At 42.6% G+C, this 17763-nt stretch overlaps 1 protein-coding gene across 2 annotated transcripts in view; it reads right to left on the reverse strand.

The window, feature by feature from the left end:
* LOC115466843 (AT-rich interactive domain-containing protein 1B-like) overlaps positions 1–17763 on the reverse strand; it is a 1026314-nt gene that overhangs the window by 132114 nt on the left and 876437 nt on the right. For both annotated transcript variants that reach the window (XM_030198387.1, XM_030198389.1), the window contains exon 9: positions 7849–7982. In XM_030198387.1, the coding sequence (XP_030054247.1) occupies positions 7849–7982 (134 nt within the window). The remainder of the gene's footprint in view (positions 1–7848; positions 7983–17763) is intronic.

Here is a 17763-nt window from a genome sequence, read left to right on the forward strand (position 1 = left end):
AGATAAACCCCTCCCCCAATCGATGCCCCAAAATAAGTCCATCTCCAAACATAAGTCCACCTGATCTGATTCCCCCTCTTGCTTCAGAACTGACCCTCCCATGCACTTACCCAAGGTACCTCTGGTAATCTAGTGTATGGAGTAGAAGCAGTCTCCTTAGTTAAGAATCCAATACACCAAATCCACTTCAATATGCAAGAATATCCCAAACTCTTAGAAAGCACTTGCCTTTCTATCAAATAACTTTGCATTCATAAAGACTGGAACAAAGAAAAAAAATTCCAACAATGCACAGGCAAAAGTTGATAAATGTTAGTATTATTAAAAATCCAATATCTCAATATGCATGACATAATAAGTGTGACTCTGCCATACAAAATACTGCCAGGATAAATGACTGCGCCAGATTTCTACTCTACAGAATAACAAATAGGTGAATTATAAGTACAAAACCCCCAGCAGAACTATGACTGTGAATATTTCTCTAAACTAGTTATTGCTTGAGAATAAATCAATCATCTTAGGCAGGGTGTTCTGCCATCTGTTTGCTACTGGTATACAGCTCTAGGAGCCAAGACATGTAATGTGGATTCTTCCTCCTCCAAATAAAATAATTGTTGCTAACACAGACCAGAATTTACAGCGATTTGAATGTTTGGAAATCATTTTATTTCAGTAAGTCACAAGCAGTGTATGCCTCTCTACCAACAAGCACTCCAGGGGATTATTTTATTGACGCTATCATAGGGGCTTATGTGAATGTCATACTCTCTATGACGCTGATACCGCATTGCAGCACTTCATTAATTCAGAATTGTGCTGAAACTGTGTACTGGACTATGCGTGAAACTTTACTACTTGTGAGCAGTGGCGTAGCTACGTGGAGCCAGGGGGGCCTGGGCCCCCGTAGATTTGGCTCTGGACCCCCCTGCCAATGATCCGCCTGACCCCCCCTCCCGCCGTCAACCCGCCGTCACCTGCCTTTGCTGGCGGGGGACACCAACCCCCGCCAGCCGAGGTCCTCTTCTTCTCTCAAAAGGCTTCCCTCTGTTTCTGACGTCCTGCGAGAAGAAGAGGACCTTGGCTGGCGGGGATTGGGGTCCCCCGCCAGCAAAGGCGGTGACGGCGGGTTGGCAGCGGGAGGGGGTGGGTCGAGAGGGTCGGCAGCAGGGGGGGGGGCAAAGTTGGCAATGGCGGGGGGGGGGGGGGGCAAAGTCGCCAAGGGGGGGGGGGGGTCGGCGGCGTGGGAGGGGGGGCTAAAATGTGCCCCCTCACCTCGGGCTCTGGACCCCCCTCCCACCGAAGTCTGGCTACACCCCTGCTTGTGAGGAGTGAAACGTATGAATCATTTTTTTCTAAATAGGCCCATAGATGAAGAAACTATGCAAAATGACAACAAGGACAATTCTATAACTAAGTACCTGAGGTTAGGCGCGCCTTAGAGTGCATTTATGTGCCAAACGTAGCACCATTCTATAAGGGTGCATGTAAGTGCTATAGGGCTAGATTCTATATCTGGAGCCTAAAAATATCAGCGTTGAAAATCCCCTACTTAAGCGGTATTCTGTAAGCCTTACCTAAAGTTAGGCGTGATTTATAGAATTAACGTTCAAATGGAGAGGTCGAACATAAATTTAGGTGCTGCTATTTGCACTGACAAAAATTTGTGGCAGATGCCTGCGTCTAAATTTACGTGCGGAGCACCGTTATTCTACAGTTACTCGGCGTAACTCAAAACCACACCCCCATCCGCCCCCAAATGCCCATGACCCGCCCATTTCCACGCCCACTTTTTCAGAACGTGCATAAATTTTAGGTGCAGGTCCCACATCTAGCTTTATGAACGTAAGTCCCAATTAAATCTAGTTAGTGCCGATAATTGCTTGTTAAAAAGCCAATTGTGCACACAATTTAACAGAATAACAAGTCAATTAGTGCCATTGACTTGTTATTCTGTTAAATTGTGTGCACAAATCATGAGCATGCCCAAATTATGCGTGTGCAATTTTTGGTGATCTTTATACCATCAGGGGGATAGTGTGTAAATGCAAAGGAGGCATACAAGTGGGTGGACCATGGGCAGGACATACCGGTAGATGTATCTCAAAGTTACACATGCAGTTTATAGAATATTATGTTGCACACACCCTTGCAAAATTGGGCATGCTCAGTTATGCCAGCTTTGTGGTTGCTGTAACTGTGGGCGCCTAAATTTAAGATGCAATAATGCTGGTTTATGTTAGTATTCTACAACAAAAACTGGGCACCCATATGCCATTTTTATGCTTCACGTGTAGCATCACAGAGCCTACAAGGAGGCGCCCACTTTTTGAACTGCCACCAAAATGTGTGTTTACATGTTACAGGATGTTTTGTATTTCTTTGCATTTGGGCGTCCTCTACAAAATTAATTCACACTTTTGTACATCTGCTTATATATTTTTGCTGCATTTGCAGAAATCTGCAAGACTTGCGTCCCTGAGGTCACACACATTTTGCTGAGAATTGCTGCATTTTATGTAACTAAAAATCCATGCCATTGCCCCAAACCATTAAAATCAGACCATCTGCAAAATTTCAGAAAAACTATGTTAAAAGCTTTGAAAATCCTTGGAAATTATGACATGTATTCTTCTATGCAGCTTTTTTCTTAGAAATATTACACAAAGGCCTCGGTAAAATTTGTTTCTACCTGCTAATTTCCTTTCCTGGAATCTTGCTAGACCAGTGTAGAGAGTGGTTTATGTCCCCCAACCCCCAGATGGAGGCAGAGAACCCTGACAAATTAGTGACATCACTGGAATAAGGTGTAGTGCAGTCCTGAAACTTGTTAGTGTATTATTGACAAAGCAAATCTGCATCACTTAAACAGTATCATAACAAACTTATGGAAGAAAATAAATCAAACTCTTGTCCAAAAAAGAAAGAGGATTATGTAACGGTCACCAAAAACAGACAGACACACAAACAAAAAGAAACCACTATCATCTCTTAAAGATAATTAATGCATACACTGTATCCACATTACTGTCAAATGTTCTCTATGTAAAAAGGGCAAAAGATCTCAGATCACATGACCAATACAGCACTTAATGCAAATAGGGCTTTATTTTCAGTCATTGGGCTAAAAAAAAAAAACCTTCTCTATGTTCAAATCAGCAGACACAGCAACCCCCCCCCCCCCCCCAGAAAATCACATATCTTAAATTATTTTGTTCTTGCTCATCTCCATACTGTCCAATAGATGCCTTTATTATGCAAGGGTAACTTGCTGTATCAAGGGCAAAATGAATAAACACCTCTCATAACTGCTCTGACATTACCAAAGATGGCGACTATCTTCTCATAAAACTTCCATAAGAACACCAGTCAATCAGCTCATTATGCAGCACAACATAACTAATCAGAAAAGAAAAATTCACTGGTTCCAGTTTTTAAAACCTCAGCATCAATCAGAAAAACACTTTCCATTTCAAAAATAGTATTCAGTCTTTCTGGTTCCATACTGTGCAAAGTAAAAATTCACTTTTGCTCAAGCTGAAGCAATGCCATTCTGTAATCCTTTCCTCTTGTCCTTTCAGGTATCAAATACACAACAAAATACCATAAATCCAAAAGAAGAAAATAAACATGGTTTGAAAGAACTAGCACATCCAATTTTTGTTTATTCTTCCAACATCGGCATATAACATCAAGGCATACAATGAATTATAATTTGTACTATGTTATAAATGATAACTTTTGTTACCATAAGGTTCATATAAATCCACATAAGAAATTTTTTACAAAGATGGCCGCCAAGTGGTGACACCTCACTGGGTGCTCCCTGGAGGCCTCATCGGCAATGCCCCTTATTCGCAGATCTCCTCTGGGTCCCTGCGTGTTACCTGTGAAAAGCAAGAGTCCAGAAGGCATAGCCATGGAGAAGCACTGCATACTGCAGACCTCACGGCAGGACCGGATTGGAACACTGGGAGTGGCCTAACCACCAGAATTCTGGAGTGACCGGACAGCGTCTGGGACTCCCAGGAAAAGGAAAAGACCCAAATTTCCTACTCCACCGCCGAAAGAGGACCCTTCCAGCAGTGGCGAAGAGGTGTCCCAACCACTTGACCACATAGCCGGGCAGAGACGGAGATCATGATCGGCACGGACGCTTGGACTACAACATACAGAGCAACGCTGGAACTGCCACAAGCAAGGAAGAGACCGAAGGACTGCCAACCCACAGAAGTGAGGCACTCTTACCAAAAGCACAGGAAGACGCTCAGTCAGGCTTGAAGGAAAAAGACGCACACGCCCATACTACGCCCAATCCAGCATCTGACTCAGAGTAGCTCATTGATGAGATGATGATCAGAAGCAAACGCAGGTGGCTAGAGGCTATTAGCGCCACACTAGCACCTGCGTTTGATACTGTCCCATGATCAGAGCCCCCGAGCGCATGAAACAACGCACTTGCGGGCTCTGAACGTAACTAGTATGCAAATGCATGCAAAAAAGGGCTTCTAGCACAAGTAGCATGCAAATGCATGCTAAACGTATTCCTCCCCAATGATTTGGTACATTGTCTGCAGCAAACCATACGCCAGCTCCCAATGCAGCCCCTCCCCACAGGAGCAGGAACCCTGACCCCCCCCCAGCGACATGGGGGCTAGAGGTCCCCCCGACACAAGTTCAACCCCTTCATTTACGCCGACGTATCCATCTTTATCCCTTTTAAAAACAACCTATATGAAATTACCTTCAAAATCACGAACAGCATAAATACCATGGAATCCTGGGCATCAGCCTTTAAGCTGAAACTGAATAGGGAAAAACACAATGCCAGATACTCACATCACCTCACAATACCAAACGCTTTAAAACCATTAAAAGTCATGGGATCTTCCCTCCCAATAGAAGGCAAGCTGAAAATCCTAGGAATCACCACAGACCGCAACTTGTCTTGACAACCAGGCAGCAGACACTACAAAAAAATGCTCCACACAATGTGGAAACTTAAACGTATAAAACACTACTTTCCAAGAGATGTATTCCGCACCCTTGTCCAAACCATGGTCCTTGCCAATGCTGACTACTGCAATGGAATCTACGTAGGGTGCAAGGACCAAATTCTAAAGGTATTACAAACAGCACAAAATACTGCAGCATGACTCATTCAGAAAAAAAACAATTGAAGAGCGCCGGACCTTTAATCCATAAATTACACTGTCTACCTATCAAAGCACGCATATCCTTCAAGATCTGCTTTTTAGCATACAGAATAATATTCGGCCTCCCTTCCCTGATGTCTGCTGTGCAAACAACCATGTATAACCTGAGAAATAAAAGAAGAGGACGATACCTTTATGAACTGGAGAAAACTCCTATGTCCCACAATAGAATATTTATTTACTGAATCCATATCCTCAGTCTAAGGCAAAAATAGCAGATTTTGGCATAATGCTTCCAAACTGTCATGCAGACTAAGCTGAACTTCCCACAGAAAGCTCTGAATATTGAGGAACTTTGTGCTAAGCAAACCAACAACCTGTCTGGGGTTACACTGAACCAAAGTTTCTGAGGGCTAAAGCTGCCTGTTCTTAAAATCATGTCATTTGTCTGACCCAGAAATAAGTCTTCATGACAAGCAAGCTTTGCAGCTTTGCAGAAAAGAGGAACTTGGAGCTAGCCAGGGGCATTGGACAGAATGTGGAAAAGGGGTTTTTGTAGCCATCTGCACCTGCAGGTATGTGATAAGAGATGACTAGTGAAATGGACCGTGAAGCAAGAGAATAAACATTATTATCTTGGTCTATACCACCTAAACATCTTGATCAGTGTTAGAAGAAAAGGAGAACTTGAAAAAGGCGGGTTTAGTGACGTGTCCCCCATAGACTCAATGTTAAGTTTTCCATATATAAGTTAATGTATATCCTATTTCTGTGGAGAAGTGCTATAAGAATGCATATGTCTGTGTCCTGTACTCTCCCATGAGAAAAGCCTTATGTACTCTGCTAATAGTGACTGTCTATTTTTCTAACTTGGTAAGTGAATAAAACCTAGTATTTTCTCATATTCTTGTGGCATGCATTTTGTTTCTCCCTAACAACTGGAGTGCGTGGAGTATTCCTCTGGGTTGGGAAGAAATAAATAAATAAACACAAGGAACACCAGCTCTCCCAGACGATCTCTCTTTCACACTTCAACAATCTCCAATCTGGGTAATACCCCTGTCTGAAGAGGACATCATCCACCACCTGTCCAACTAGTTTTTTTCACAAAAAAGTGTGTGTGTGGAGGGGCACTGAGGCAACAAGAAGGCAGGAAAGGGGAAACAAATATTGTAAACTCACTCACTACAACTGTCAGTGATCCTGTTCCACCAAGTCAAGACCTGTAGGCCGAGACCTGGGAACACCTTTCTGATCACTGCCCCCCCCCCCCGAGAGGGCAAGGGGGGAGAAGACAAAGGTATTCAGCTCCACCAGCAAAGTCCTGAGAGACCCATGTCACCTAGCTACATTGAATAGGAGCATGCAGATTTATTTATTTTGTGGCATTTTTAACCCACATTTTCCCATAAAGAACAGGCGCGTAGATTGAAGTTCTAGGCTATCCAAGGCATGGGACCCTCCAAGCTCCACCAGGGAAAGGTCTGTGGACTTATCTCTGGGAGAAAACTACAGACAAGGAACACAAATGATTGGGCTGAGGGTCAAAGACTGAGCTCTTGAGAGTCAGGCTTACCTCAAGGAATCTTGCTGCACCAGCCAAAGCTATACCATCTGCTGGAAACAGAGAATACTCGCAAGTTTCAGGGCTGAACCTCGCCTCATACTGATGGTGATGTCACTGAATTGTCAGTGTTCTAGGCTGGGTGGGAGACATAACCCACTTGGTCTGGACTGATCTACCAGGATGATAATGAAGTTTGGATTTTGATGATAAAACGAAACAATCTATGGGAAATTCAATGTAGCACTGTATATATGGCACAAGATATTAGGAAAATGACAAGTTCTAGTTTTCAGTTCTCATTTAAAAGTACTCTAAATGTTCTTTACAAGAAAAATAAAAATATTTTGAATGAACAAAAATCCCTTAGGACTAACTCACCTGGCCCTTATGACTCAGGATTAGGCATGAGTACCAAACCACTGCATAATGACCATGCGTATTATGTTTTGCACTCATCTTCAATGTAGATATATTTTGTGCTCATGTGACATCCATTGCAGTTGTCTTTTTAAATTAATAAGTCAATTTTTCTTTTTTTTTTTTCAATTGGAAAAGTTTTAGAATAATATTCCTTCCACATTAAGTCCTCCCCTGCCCTGCAGAAAAGGATGAGCAGAAGTAGCACCAGCTTCTCTATATAACCTTTTCAATAAATAAACCTGTAAACTTAAGCTTGATTATGTGGTTCTTTTGAAGAAAACGTTCTACCTTTCATGTGCAAGAATAAGCAAATATGAAACAAACAGATTATGGGGGTCTTTTACTAAAGAGTGTTAACGTTTTGGCGTGCGCTAAACGCTAGAGATGCCCATAGGAATACACTGGTATTTCTAGCATTCAGTGCAAGTCTATTTTTAGCGCACGCTAAAAACGCTAGCAAGCCTAAGTAAAAGACCCCCTATGTTCTGATATTTTCAAGACCACAAAGATCTCTTCTTTACACAATCTATGTGCTCTTAAAAGCTCATGTACAAACTATTTTGGAGAAGCTGTCCCACTACATGTTATCATAACTTGCTATACCTTTTTTCGCTAGGTTCAATATAACTACTAGATCTCTGCATATTCAGTTCTTCAAGGGTCCAGGGAAGGCACATCACAGCGAAAGCTGATGCCCACTATTACCTGCTGAGCTGTTCACCATGTTGTATGGGGAAACTTGTGGGTTCACCATACCAGAGCTACTGTTGATGGACTGGCTGTAAGGAGAACTGGATCCCAGAAGCCCACTCTGATTCATTCCAGGAAAACTGGTGTGCCTATGAAAGGAGAAAGCACACAGACACACTACTGTTAATTTTTCTCTCTCTATTGATTTATTTGCTTATCTAGTCATTTGAGTCACCACTTGCTAGTAGTACAGGTGAGGCAGTCACTGTCAATGCTTACTCATTTTATTGCAATTTATGCAAGTTTCTTTTTCCAAAATAAAAAGGTATTTAAATGTTTGGAGGTAATAACTGAAATCAAAAGTTAGGATGTTGCTCAATTCTTACTGTTAAGCAAAATATCAGAACTATAATTAAGGAAGTAGAGAAACTACAGACCAAGGAGAAAATGACACAGAGGCCATGGCACCTTATAAACTAACAGATTTAGAGGCTGATTCACTAAACTGTGGTAACTTGTGCTAATGGTAATGCACTCATTAAATGCCAAGGGCCCCATTATTTCCAGAAGGGTTAATTCACTAAATAATGTGTGTGTTAATACGCATTAACCAGTAGTGCAGGTTAATATACTAAGTAAATTGACCTCTTTTAAAGAACAGACCATTAAGACTAAAAGTACACTTTATCAGATGCCAGAGAGAGGCTCTCAATGGTTCATAAAATGGAGAACTTAAAAAAAACTTAAAAAAAGAATTGTCCTTACCACATTTTTCCTCAAAACAGCAAGAGAAGAAAAACATTCTTGGGATTTGATTACATGGTGATAATATCTATTGCATAATTCAATAGAGGCACAGAAAAGGTACATGTTCTAGGGGAAATCACAGTCCATATCTTTTGAGCAATATACCTTATATAGGAAAGCTATTGAAGTGACTACCGTGTTTCCCCGAAAATAAGACACTGTCTTATATTAATTTTTGCCCCCAAAATGCGCTAGGTCTTATTTTCAGGGGCTGTCTTATTTTTCGGGGAAACACTGGGGTTGGATCGGGGTTGGCCCGCCCGCCGTCGCTCCCGGAACTAACCTTAAACGCCTCCTTTCACCTTCGCAGCAAGCAGCAGCAGGGCAGGCCACTCCTTCCTTTCGTGTCCCGCCCTCACCTGACGTAACATCCGCGAGGGCGGAGCACGGAAGGAAGGAGAGGTCTGCCCTGCTGCTGCTTGCTGCGAAGGTGAAAGGAGGCGTTTAAGGTTAGTTCCGGGAGCGACACAGGGTGGGTGGAAGGGGGGGGGGGTGGCCCGGGGGCCGCCTTGTCCGGCTCTCCACGGCCCTGCTTTCAAACAAAAATTTGCTAGGTCTTACTTTCGGGGGAGGCCTTATATCTACCAATTCAGGAAAACCTCTACTAGGTCTTATTTTCGGGGGATGTCTTACTTTCGGGGAAACAGGGTAAAGAGTTATTTTTCATCTAGCATTACTACAGAGGGTAACACCATTAAAGAGTGCTTCCAGGTCATTGACACTTTTTATGATCAGTGAAATCTGAAGCAACAGACACTTCAATGCTTTGACACAAAAGTTTTGTACAGCATTTCAGAGATAAATTTGCTATTGTTCAAGCAAAAATGGTTCTGTCTTCTGAGGACATGATGGGACAGAATAAGGAAAGTTGACTTCTACCAATTGATACTACTTTATGGTTCAAGAACTAGTATCCTAACAGCAACAATATGTCCCTTGGTTTTTGCCCCTCTTGCCAGGAAAGAGTTTTCTATTTAATGTTATCAATAAGCTCTTTTTGAGTGCTTTGTGAGATCATATTTGAACAAGGCAATTATTTGACCATTATTTTAAAAAAGCCTACATCTGATCCAATTGTTTTGATTAATTTTCAACTGTTGCTATTATACCTCTTTTGATAATATTATTGGAAAAAGCTATGGCACTTTAGATCTAGAATTTGTTAGAACATAATGGATCTTTGGATAGTTTTCAATCAAGTTTTAATGTGGGTTATTGTACAGAGGCAATTTTAGTGGCAATTCATGATAATGTGCACCAAGGAATACATAAGGGAGAGGCTATCCAGCTTATAATCGAAATAGAGAAATGCCTATATTGTGACCCAAATCGGGAGATAGAAGTTTATCCCACAAAAATGAATAAAGCGGTATAATCGAAAGCCGAATTTGGACGTTTTCAACTGCACTCCGTCGCGGATGCGGACAAAGTTGATGGGGGCGTGTCGAAGGCGGAACTGGGGCGTGGTTATCGGGCGATCAGAGATGGGCGCCTTTCGCCGATAATGGAAAAAAATATGCGTTTTTAGCGAGAATTTAGGGCACTTTTCCTGGACCCTGTTTTTCCACGAATAAGGCCCCAAAAAGTGCCCTAAATGACCAGATGACCACTGGAGGGAATCGGGGATGACCTCCCCTGACTCCCCCAGTGGTCACAAACCCCCTCCCACCACAAAATATGCCGTTTCATAACTTTTTATTTTCACCCTCAAATGTCATACCCACCTCCCTGGCAGCAGTATGCAGGTCCCTGGAGCAGTTGTTAGGGGGTGCAGTGGACTTCAAGCAGGTGGACCCAGGCCCATCCCCCCCCCCACCTGTTACAATTGTGCTGCTTAATGCTTAGTCGTCCAACCCCCCCAAACCCACTGTACCCACATGTAGGTGCCTCCCTTCACCCCTTAGGGCTATAGTAATGGTGTAGACTTGTGGGCAGTGGGTTTTGAGGGGGATTTGGGGGGCTCAACACACAAGGGAAGGGTGCTATGCACCTGGGAGCTTTTTACCTTTTTTTTTGTTTTTGTAAAAGTGCCCCCTAGGGTGCCCGGTTGGTGTCCTGGCATGTGAGGGGGACCAGTGCACTACGACTCCTGGCCCCTCCCACAAACAAATGCCTTGGATTTATTCGGTTTTGAGCTGGGCGCTTTCATTTTCTATTATCACTGAAAAACAAAAACGCCCAGCTCACAAATTGTCGAATAAAACATGGACGTCTATTTTTTTTTCGAAAATACGGTTCAGTCCGCCCCTTCATGGACCCGTTCTCGGAGATAAACGCCCATGGAGATAGAAGTTTTCGTTCAATTATGCCCCTCCACGTGACTTGTTCTCCCTGACTTGATAGCAGTCTGAGATGCCTATTTAATACCTATTCTATTTAATACTTATTAATAAGTTCAAGAACTAGTATCCTAACAGCAACAATATGTCCCTTGGATTTTTGCCCCTCTTGTCACAATTCATCTTTTTACAAAGAGAAAATCCAATGATACATTTTTCAAGCTTCTCAAATGGCTTCTATTGATCGTAAATGCAAGAAGTCCACGTACTGATTCTGAATTCAAACCATAAAAGTTTTTATGTACTAAGCAAGCAACTTTAAAATGGATACGAGACTCATTTTAACCAATATAAGTTATTTAAAAGTGGGGTAGCCTTATTAAAATTTCCTAAAGATTAATCTTGCAGATGTATTTTGTAATAATTGAAGTCATTTCTTTAACTGTTTATTAATACAGTAATATAAAGAATGATAATAATCCAAATGTGAAATCAGAACTGCTCGAGCTATTCTAAAACTTAAGGGGCTCAAGAAGGCTCTGACCACCCTCAATTTACACAGGTTAAAAAAATAACTTTTTTACCATATCATTGATCTGGCTTTCAAATCACAACTTAGGGTTTATTTTACTAATCCGCACTAGCTACTCCTGCATGGCAAATGTGAGGAAGACTATAGGAACTGAATGGGCTTCTTCTCATTTGCTGTGCCAGGAACTGCTAGCACGGCTTAGTAAATGAGGCCCTTGGGATCCAGGATTATCTCTAGTACCCTAGATTTAGCTTCAAATTTTAAAGAAATTCCTGACGATAGAACAATTGCTTCTGAGGAAACCCATGGTTGATCACCAAACCATACTAACTTTGTCTTCTGAGTGTTTAAGAAAGTTGACTGTAGATCAACCTTTGGCTATCTTTTTATATACTGTTCCAATAATGAAAGGTATCTTCCCAGGGATCACCGCTGTCACCTCAATTATTCAATGTATATATGAGTCACTTTTAAGTATCCTTCAAATCAATGTATATATGAGTCACTTTTAACTATCTTCAAATCAATGCTCAAAGCCCACCTCTTCAATGTCGCCTTCGGCTCCTAATCACTACACCACTTCTCAGGAAACTTATCTACCCCAACTTGACATTTCGTCCATTAGATTGTAAGCTCTTCCGAGCAGGGACCGCTTAATTGTTAATTTGTACAGCGCTGCGTAACCCTAGTAGCGCTCTAGAAATGTTAAGTAGTAGTAGTAGTAGTATCCTCCTAAGTGACTCATATATACATTGAATAATTGAGGTGACAGCGGTGATCCCTGGGGAACACCACACTGTGATTGCCAACTTGTCGATACTCTACCATTTTCCAAGGCTTCATACTGTTTTATTTCTCAAAGAAGCTGTAAAGCAATTAAGGACTGATCCCCCCAATTCTCATTTCACTCAATCTAACCAGTAATAGGCCATGATCTGCAGCATCAAAAGCCGCCAAGATATTAAATTGTAAGAGGACCAACGCTAAAAATCTCCTTATCTTAGTTATACATACCATATTGCTTGACTAATATTATCTTGAACATAAATTCCACTTTAATACATTCAATAATATCAACATTAACCTTTGTTGTACTTTTTAAACATTAACAAGACTTTGACATTACATCCTATCATTCATACATTCCTGATACAGACCCTTCTAAGAATATTACATACACCAATTCCCATTTTTCAGCGCACCATAGTAAAAGGACCCCATGGGAAGGTGTAGGAGAGAGGTCCCAGAAGCCAAATGCATGCCTTCAAGAAGAAAGCTGAAATCCAGAACTTCTAGTAAAGCATTCTCAAAAATTCTCCCTGTTCCATGGACCCCCCACTGCAAGGTAGGGATGTGCGCTTGTTTGAAACGACAAGGGAAATATTTATTTATTTAGATTTGCTCACACCTTTTCCAGTAGTAGCTCAAGGTGAGTTACATTCAAGGACACTGGATATTTCTCTGTCCCAGGAGGGCTCACAATCTAATTTTGTACCTGAGGCAATGGAGGGTTAAGTGACTTGCCCAAGATCACAAGGAGCAGCAGTGGGATTTGAACCGGCCACCTCTGGATTGCAAGACCAGTGCTCTAACCACTAGGGCAGTCCTCCACTCAAATATCATGAAAATACCTGAAATTTCGTTTTTTGTTTTGCATGTCATTAATAGTGTGCAGTCTTCAAAAGAATGCACACTCTTGACAGAAAGTATACTTTTCACAATGAGTGCACAATTTTTGCAAAGAGGGTGCACAATGGTTTACGTATGTGCACACTATCTTTCTGAAAGGGTGTGAACTCTGTGAATAGTGTGTATTCTTTGCGTAAAGTGCACACTTTTTCCAAAAGAGCGTACACTCTTAGCGATATTGCTCCCATTATGAAAAAATGCATTAAAAACCCTCAAAACAAATCAAAAATTCCTATAAACATGTGAAATGATAAAAAATGAAAAATGAAAAATTTTGGGCTACTCTCAGCCCAACAACAGTGCCAGTGTTAGTTCTGCCCCCAGCGCGAGAGATTTCTCGAGCTGGCGGAAATATTAAAAAGATATTTCCACAGGGAGTTATTGCCGAGTTAGTGCAGGAGCCATGACCTAAGAGTTCCCCATCCCTGAAATGGCAGCACGGCAAGTGCAAGCTTACTGCACAGCCATTTCATTTTTGGCTATTTTCACCCACTGCAGTAAAATGGGCTCCGATGCATGGCAAAATGGCCGCCACCACAGCTTAATAAAAGAGCCCCTTAATGTGTAGATGAGATGATGGTGTAGGACACCCAGGAATGACATCATATACTGGGAACAATTTAAAGCAGCTCCGCTCTCTCTAGTGCTGCCTTCGCAAAAAGGTCTCTTACCTAAGCCTGTTCGGCCTTACCTTTGAGCCTTGTCTCTAGCTCCAGCCCCTGTCCTGCTTTGCCTGTCACTAGTCTGAGCTGGCCTTCTTTGTCTCCAGTCCGAACCTGCCTTGCCTAATTTTTTGCCTAGAGCTGTGCCTATCCCGGGTGGCCTGCCTGCTGCCAGCCGGAACCTGGCCGCAGCCCAAGGGCTCACCTTCCCTGTGTCGTGACACCTAGCACTCAAGTGCAACTCCTGATCCCAGCTGGAATAGCTGGAGAGCCCCAGGAGAAGGGAGGAGAGGCCTATTACCGCTAACCAAGGGCTGTCTGCAATGGAAGGGGAAGGGGTAACAAAAGTGGGATAACACCCAATATAGTTACGAATAAAAGCTTGTGGATGTAATAACTCAATAGGGGCTGGTTCAGACTCAGATGGAGGACCAAAAAAGTCAGAGGAAATTGCCCTTCCTTGCTGCACAGAAAAGCATCGGGCAATTCTATAAGCTGGCACCTAGAGGTATGTACCACTTATGCGCATCAAAGGTACCATTAATCGACAGGCACTTATGTGCATTAGGCACTGTTCTAGAGGGTAGTACCTTAGTGTTATAATGCCTAATTGAATGGGGGCATACACATGGGTGGGCCATGGGTGTGTCTCCCAGTTATGTGCGTAGTTTATAGAATCGTATAAATTGTGCACCAGCTTACAACTACCACTGACATGGCATTAACAGGGCACTCTTAAATTCAGGTATGCCTTATGCTAGTATTCTGTAATGGAATCTTGCTGCCAAGATGCTGTTACAGATTTGGTGCTATGCGTGTGGTATTGGGGCATTTTACTGAGGTACCAATTTATAGAATTGTCCCGTAAATATTTAGGAAGAATGGCAGATTTCCAGTATCTATAGTAGAATTTAATGTTTTCTTTTGCAAAGTCTTACCAAAGACATGCACTGATATTAGCTATGGTACAACGTCATTTCTTTGACAACACTGGTAATGAAACACTGTGAAGAAATTAAGGGCTCCTTTTACAAAGTCACGGTAGTGATTCCCAGTGCAGCAAATGCGATGAAGTCCATTCAATTCCTATGGCTGTTGTCGCATTTGCTGCACAAGAATCACTACCGCGGCTTAGTAAAAGGAGACCTAAAACTGCAAAGTGCTGGATTCTCCATGGGTATATAATAGAGCAAGAAAAATAAAGACAAGCCAGTAAAAGCTTTGAAAGCTTCAATGCTACAAGTACATTATCATCAAATTGCAAACCAATTATATTTTAAGTCTGGTCAACATTTGTTACAAGTAAGGCTCTGGACAACCTTAACTGATACAGCTGGTAAAAAAAAAAAATCTTTACATGCCTCAAAGATACACTTGGAGAGCCAATGACAGAACTGCAGATCTTACAAACACCATGATCATGTCTGTACAGGAAAATAAGTAACTTAAGACAAACTTCTCCATACATTTTGCTTTTCTCTTTTCGACCACATACTTTATACTTTCAATTTACAAGCAAACTGAAAACCATTTCCAATTTTTTGTTTGAAGCTGTAAGAAAGGAATCCATCAAAATATCAAGTTGACTATTTCTTGAATCTGTCTTCTTTTGGTGCTAAATATATTTCTTAATATTCTTTTAACAAAAGGTGTGCACCACCTATTACGACCATAATATTTAAAAGATCAACAACACTACTATTCCTCGAATGCATCCATAGCTGGTTATGCTACACTTACCCCAGATCACCCGACCTTTAAGAAGCAGCCCAAGACCTTCCTTTTCGGTAGAGCATATGCCGTGAGCCCTCCTGGTGTTACATCCTTCTGAACCAGGCAGCCTTATCAATAACTTATCACCTTCCCCTCTCTCCCTCTCCCTCCTGCTGTTCCTCTTTCCCTTCTCTGACACTATTTGCTGTATTTTGTATTAATGTTGTTTACTAGGCTATTGTACGCCACACTGAGCCTGCCCATGGGTGGGAATAATGTGGGATATATATAAATAAATAAATAAATGTCTAAGGGACCCTTTTACTGAAGGGCTGCTGCGCAGCAACTAGGAACTACCGCTGGCCCAATACAAGTGCCAGTGTTAGTTACTTCCCCAGTGCGCACCATTTCTGGCAGTAGCAGAAATATTGAAAAAATATTTCCGCATGGGGTTACCCAGCGGTAATTGTGCAGCATTGCACACTGCCTGGTTACTGCCGGATTAGCGAGGGAGTCCTTACCACCACCTCAATGGGTGGTGGTAAGAGCTTTCCCCCTCCCAAATGGCTGCACAGCATGTGCAAACTTACCACACGGCTGTTTCATTTTTGTCTATTTTTATCCACTGCAGTAAAAGGGGTCCTGGCGCATGGCAAAAACATCCGCTGACGCTAGCCAGGGCCTCTTTTACTGCAGCATAGTAAAAGGGCCCCTAAGTTCCTTCTGCTCAGAAAAGAGACGGCTGGGGGGGGGGGGGGGGGATATGATTGAGATCTTCAAAATCCTGAGTGGTGTAGAAGAGGTAAGAGTGAATTGATTTTTCACTATTTCAGAAAGTACAAAGAGCAGGGGACACGCAATGAAATTACATGGCAATACTTTTAAAACAAATAGGAAGAAATGTTTTTTCACTCAAAGAATAGTAATGCCCTGGAACTTGTTGCTGGAGGATGTGGTTAGTATATCTGGGTTTAAAAGAAGTTTGGACAAGTTCCTGGAGGAAAAGTCTATTTGAGATGGACATGGGGAAACCATTGCTTGCCCTGGGATTGTTAACATGGAATGTTGCTAATAATTGGGTTTCTGCTAGATACTTGTGACGATTGGCTACTAGTGGAAACAGGACACTAGACTAGATGGACCATTGGTCTGACCCAGTATGGCTATTCTTACAAACAGGGCAGGCAGCACTTTGGCACTCTCCTTTCATCTCAGACCACACACTTCAATATCAACACATGCCACTTTATCCGAGAAGGAAAATGGAATTTATTATGGCAGCAGCATTCTGCTAGTTACATGTGTAACGATATTTAGAATATTATGCAATTACATTTATGAATACAATTAACAATATCAAGCAAATCAATACATTAATTGATCTAACTAGAGCATTTTAGGGCAGGGTGCCTAGCCTCTTGAGTCACACAGAACCCACTACTTTTGTCTTAACCCACGGAGCACATTTCCTGCCCTGTCTGTGGCATATACGTAGAAATGCCGATCCACTACCATCACTTTCTTAATGAGGGGTTGCCGTACAAGCACATCCCCTTACTTAACCGTTGACTCTCTTTCTTGATGCCTTCAGCATCCCCATTCCGTCCACCATTTTTCTGCTACTCTGGTACTGGCCCCGCCTCTATTCAAGAGGGGGACTGCCCTTGGTTGACATCATCCATGCCATTGTTAGCATGTGACAAAACACTTCACATTTGACCACTGTTGAAGCTTAATTTGTTCTGCAACATACTGCTGTGTATTCTATTAGGATAGGATAGGATCCACCGCCGAATGGTGCGACTTGACCCCTACCTCCCTAACATTGGGGTGGGTTGGGTGGGTGAGCCACTGAAGCAGCATAAAATGGTGACTGGCCTCTCACAAACACCTCTTGCTGCCTCCAGCGGCCATTCCTTCCCACCCTTAAGACCTTGCGGAAACAGGAAATGAGGGCGGGACCAGAGACAGAGCTGAGAGAGAAGGGAAGGCAGGCTGAAGCACCGAGAGCCTGCTTGCCTTTCACTGCTGCCGCTGGACCCCGAGGTAAGAACTTTTAAATTCTGGGCAGAATGCAGGAAGGCGGAGGAATGGTAGAAGAAGGAGGGAGGGGGGAGGGGGCCTGGAACTCAGAGAGGGGGGCCAGGAACTCGGAGGGAGGGGGGCTGGAACTCGGAGGGAGAGGAAGGGGGGAGGAGCAGAGGAGGGGGGGAATGCACTACCTGTAAAAAAAAAATTTCAGCACCCC

Source organism: Microcaecilia unicolor, chromosome 3, assembly GCF_901765095.1.
Source record: "Microcaecilia unicolor chromosome 3, aMicUni1.1, whole genome shotgun sequence".
In the NCBI taxonomy this organism is placed as follows: Eukaryota; Metazoa; Chordata; class Amphibia; order Gymnophiona; family Siphonopidae; genus Microcaecilia; species Microcaecilia unicolor.